We start from the raw sequence: 5,212 nt of genomic DNA on the forward strand, positions 1-5,212 counted from the left end.
ACGGGTTCAAACACCGTTGAAGTACTGAATCTTTCAGGGTCGATTCTCTACGCAATTGCTAAAATTGCGTCCATAACTGCGAGGATCATAGCTTTACTTGACTCTTTGCAAAATTGAGAGGCAAACCCTATGACTTTTGCGCGCTTTATATTGATAATTTGTTTTGATATCCGATTAGTTCGTTGCTTTCCTACGTCTGAGCCAAGGGAATTATATTTTTCCTGGCGGCTTTAATACTGCAATGAATTGAAAATCACTGTGGAAATAACAACAACAACAACAAAAGAAACGAACAAACCAAAATTAAATTTAAAAAATGCTCAACACTTTCTTACTTGGCAAATTCGTGTTCCGTTGTGTTTCCAGAAAATTTTTCTGTGGCCTGAACATAGCGAGAATACACCTTTCTCTCCGCGAGTCCAAACGAGACGAATAACAGCAGAAACAGCAACAAAAATTTGCCGATATCTCGAATCATATTCACAAGCGATAATTGCAGAGGACCGATAGAGTAACTGACTTGAGAAGTGAATAAAACTTAGCACCAGACCAACAGAAAAGAAAGCGTTGGACAAGAGGACCAATCGATAAGCAACCTCTTTGGCGCTTTGGTTAAAAACCACATCAACGGGTATCTCCCAGGCGTTCTGTTGCACTACATTCATGAAATAGCCAATGAGCCAGAAAACTCCTGAAATTACAAAAAAGCCTAACATGTACAGATTGATTGAATTCCAGTACTGGGACAAGTAGCGTTCTTTTCCCTGCTGATAGGCTTCTTTGGCTTCCTGGACCAGCATACCAGCGATCCACACCGTTATTAGAAAATCTAGAAATAAAATAATAAAAAAAAAAAAACAATAAAAAACACAAACTCAACGTCAATAACTTTTATTACACATAATATAAAGCTCGTTTTTGGTACCAAGGAATGTAACATTTCAAACAGATTTAAGACTGATACACCTAAAGTGGCTATGCTGTTTTACACCCTGGTCTGTATGCCCTTGTGTTTTTCCTTTCTCCGCTTTAATAAACGATTTAAAACATTGACGAGCCTTTGGCAACTTGAAAGCACTTTTTATTTACCCGGTAAGTGCCCTTTGGAGCTCTTTACTTAAATGCGATCGCAAGGATATAAATTTTTCACTCTCTGCGTTCGCATCGATCAACGATCAGAGCGTGACGATTCCATATGATCACGGAAGTGATTTTTGTCAACTTGTGGTTGTTTTCACGATCGCTGAGATCGTTGCGATCATAAAAACTACGGTCTATAACAAATAGTCTGACCTCGCGACATTTTTGACGGAAGACATGCGGTACGTTTTTGCTTTCTTTTCGATTGACAGTGTTTCAAAGCAGCCATACGGATATATTTCTAACTTGTTTAAGGCTCTCCTTCGGTCAGGACGAGCGAAAAACCGAGTGCAAGAAAAAAATCGAGCGAAGACTGGAGTCTGTATCGTAATCTCTCGGTTTCTCTCTCTTTGAGCTCGCAGAAAAATCGAAATGAGCGATAAAAAGGGAAAAACATGAAAATGAAAAAAAAAAAAAAAAAACACTTCAAAGATACTCCGACTCCGGCCCCGCGTTTATGATAGTAACCATTATTTTAAACACGATAATGCTCAAAGCTTAATAGGTCGTGTATCCTAAACTACGTAATCATATCTGCTAAAAATTTAATAGAGAGTTTCAAAAATAAACATATTCAATCAGTCAGTCCCTGCAACGAGATGTAGAGGCGGTCGAACTATCGAGATTTACGTTTTCTAAAAATAGATATACCTTATTGTAGAAAATTAACGTGCCATGAAATTAAGGTATTTGAAATTTACGCGAAATTAATGCAAAACGACTTTCGAATAAAGAAAATTAACTCGAAAGAGGAAGTAGAATTTCACAATAAATGAAATTAACACAGTTGGTGGTGACCACTGGAACAAGTTTATTCAACACTCCACCAAAACACAAACATCCAAGCACAAAACTGAGCCCTCTGGTCAACAAAACAGTCCTCAAAATTCTAATTAATGTAGGGGGTTAACGGAAAGAAAAAAAGCTTGTCCCTTATTTTATTCTTTTTTAGGTGTCATGACTGTCTGGAAGGGTTTCAAAATTAGGGTTAAAATAATGAAAATTAAGAGCACGGAAGTTAACGCTGCACTTAATTAATGTCGCGGAAAATAACGATGAACATAATTAGCGCGACATAATTAACGCGAATTTTAACGATTTGCGTCAATTTCATGGAGCGTTAATTTCTTGTAATAAGGTAGCTCATGTGGTGGGAAATCACGTGACGCTTATGCACCAGTCATTTGAAACCCTCGGACTCCACTTTCTAAACCTGCATTACCAAATAAATGATGGTGATGATGATGATGATGATGATGATGATGACGTGCTTTGAATGATAGGGAAAATACATCACGAGTTTACTTACCCAAGGGTGAAAATTCCAGGACATTGAAAAATTTGTCTTGAACTGAGGAACAAATAAGTAACGCAAGAAACCAGACGAATGAACCAGCATGGTTCAAAAACTTAAAAAAAGGTTTTTTTAACTGCTGGCTAAGGTTGCTCTTTGGAGCCACAAAATAAACCAGTGCCCACAAAGGAAGCAGAGATGAAAAGAGCAAGCCAAAGACCATCTTGGTGAAAAATCCTCGATCCTCCCATACACCCAAATCTTGGTAGAGTACAGAATTCAGCATCAACTGGCTGTAAGGATGGGCCACAAACTACAGAAAAGAAACACAGAGATTTTACATGCTGGGAAAGTGAAAAAACCGTCCCCTTGCCTTTCCCCAACTCAACATCACTCGTGTATCATGGGAATACAGACACTTAAAAAAACTTACATGCACATACATAACTAGGAAGGTTGCATGAAGATATAATTTACAGACACTTAACGTGACAAGGTGTCCCCTAAACTACGGTCCTTAATAAAGATAAACAGCTGCTTTACTCTTGTTGTGAGGTAAAATATCCTTTTTGGATTTGAACTTCATTTCTTTGAAAATTCGATTCCTTTTTTTGTTCCAGGAAAGGATAGCCCATTTAATTTTTAAGGGTCGATAATAGAGAGAATGCACTGAAAAGAAAGAGAAAACCGTGCACAAGTAAGCACGGAAAAAAAAGCGATTTGCCTCCACTCCCACAATACGTTATCAAAAACGACAAATGTCACGCAAAATGAAGGGAATGTTATGCAAGCGAAGATAGTATGGGTAATCAAATGGTGACGAGTGCAATTAGGGAACAATTTCACGCGTGTTTTGACCAAAATCCAATAATTTCCCTCGCATAGAGGCTCCCTGATTTCACGAGTATACCATTTGATTAGCTATTAATATAATGGATGACAAATTATACGACGCCATTTTAGCACTGTAGGAAAAGTTGCCATGGCAACAATGTAATTTCACGCCAAAGTTAAGGAGTAATTATTATAATGTAAACATAATAGGGCAAAGGAAGGTGATGCCACACCCGTACTTCGGATTAATAATTCTGATTATGCTTTATTGCGAGTTGATGAACGGTTTTTTACGACGGCAGCCACTTACCTTCTCGTTTTTGTTGGCAATAGCAAAATTCAACACACTGAGCTTCTGGGCTTCTTTTCCTCCACGCACTTTAACATGTTCCAATTGCTCTATTCCGGGAACGGCCATTACGCTCCCTATTTCGTCCATTGATCGACATTTCTGAAGAAGGGACACAGCAAATTCTTCACATTGGTTAGAGAGCCTTTTGTAATCGCTCTTGAATTCGTACTCCGCTTCCACGAGGTTTTCAAACTCACGGTTTAGTAGAAAGGCGCGCACCAGAGGGTCTCTGGACGATTTGATGTTTTGCTCCTCCGTCGAATTATCTAGCAAATAGGACATGCATAAGTAAACAGGACTTGCGAGCGCTCGGTAGCTGTGTAAACGATAAATTGAGCGACCTATTCGCTTTCCTAAGCTTTCACACTTGTCGCATTTGCACGATCTAATATGCAAAAACGGTTCTTCAATTGTAAATCCCCTTTGAAGGAATAGCTGAACAATCTCTGTACTGTCATTTTGGGCTGCCAACATCAAGGGCGAAATATACGAACTGTATGACTTAGTGAATCCAAAGGAAGTGTTCTGCTCGAATGAATTGGCATGGTTCTGTGTATTTGAATCCTCTACAAAATCGAGTAACGCCTTAACCCAAACTGTCGATTCGTTAGCCACGGCTTGAAGAAGGGCGGATGTCACATCTGCTCCTTGTTCAACAAGGAACTTGGCAACGTCATGATGGTCATTGTTTGCCGCTATTTGCAGTGCAGTTTCTCCGATCAAGTTCGTGCAATTGACATCGACTGATTTCTGCAAAACGTACAGTCGCACCTCGGAATCATTTCCGTCTCGAACTGCGTCAAGAAAGCCACTGAGATCTTCGCTCAAAACGCTATCATTTGATGGAGAATCCGTTAGATCGTCGAGAATAACAGAAGATATATCTTGCTCATAATCTTGCTCCATTGTCATTGCGTGAATGGTAGTGAAAGCACGGGTGAATGAACATTTTTAAGAGGTTGACAGATGTCACTCTTCACAATACAATGGTTTGTGAAGAGCAAATTGAAGCGCTCCTTTGTCCGTCGCGTGAAGTAAACTCGGCAATGCTGTATCACGTCCTTTTACAACCAAAATATATGCATGTGTTATTTTGTAAACGTCTGACCGCCTTGGTCTCGTGCTTTTCTGGGCACCAGTCAGTCGATGTACACATCATCAAAGCTATTTTTACCACAGTCACGCAATCTTTAATGCATCTGGTTTCACCAGGCAAGAGACTCACAGCAAAGCAGAAAAAGCAAAACGAAACGTTTTCAAGGGCCAGCTTGAAACGATAATACACTAAAACCGATTTTACATTTGCCAGTTACATTGGTCATCACTGGCAGATTTCGGAAATTGTCTGTCAAACTGTCAAACTGTCATTGACCTGACTGTCGTAACTGATGATGGCTGCAGCAATTGTATGCTTTGTAATAGTTAACTTTTGAGATTCTAAAATTTTATTTATAAATAGGTTTTAGATTTCTTTTTAGTTTTCCTAGCTTTTACTATTTTTAGCATTGTTATCCTAGATTATTTTATTTTTGTGTCACCAATTAGTGCTATGCGCCAGAGATTCCCATATAAAAAAGGCCTTGGGTGCTCGT

At 39.1% G+C, this 5,212-nt stretch overlaps 1 protein-coding gene across 1 annotated transcript in view; it reads right to left on the reverse strand.

Moving 5' to 3' along the window:
- The window catches only part of LOC138029440 (short transient receptor potential channel 6-like), a 12,893-nt gene extending 8,173 nt beyond the window's left edge, over positions 1-4,720 (reverse strand). The window contains 4 exon segments of the mRNA XM_068877176.1: positions 336-530; positions 532-829; positions 2,450-2,747; positions 3,579-4,720. Coding sequence (XP_068733277.1) covers positions 336-530; positions 532-829; positions 2,450-2,747; positions 3,579-4,532 — 1,745 coding nt within the window. The 5' untranslated portion in view covers positions 4,533-4,720.
- Positions 4,721-5,212: the final 492 nt, after the last annotated feature.

Source organism: Montipora capricornis, chromosome 2 (genome assembly GCF_036669925.1).
Source record: "Montipora capricornis isolate CH-2021 chromosome 2, ASM3666992v2, whole genome shotgun sequence".
In the NCBI taxonomy this organism is placed as follows: Eukaryota; Metazoa; Cnidaria; class Anthozoa; order Scleractinia; family Acroporidae; genus Montipora; species Montipora capricornis.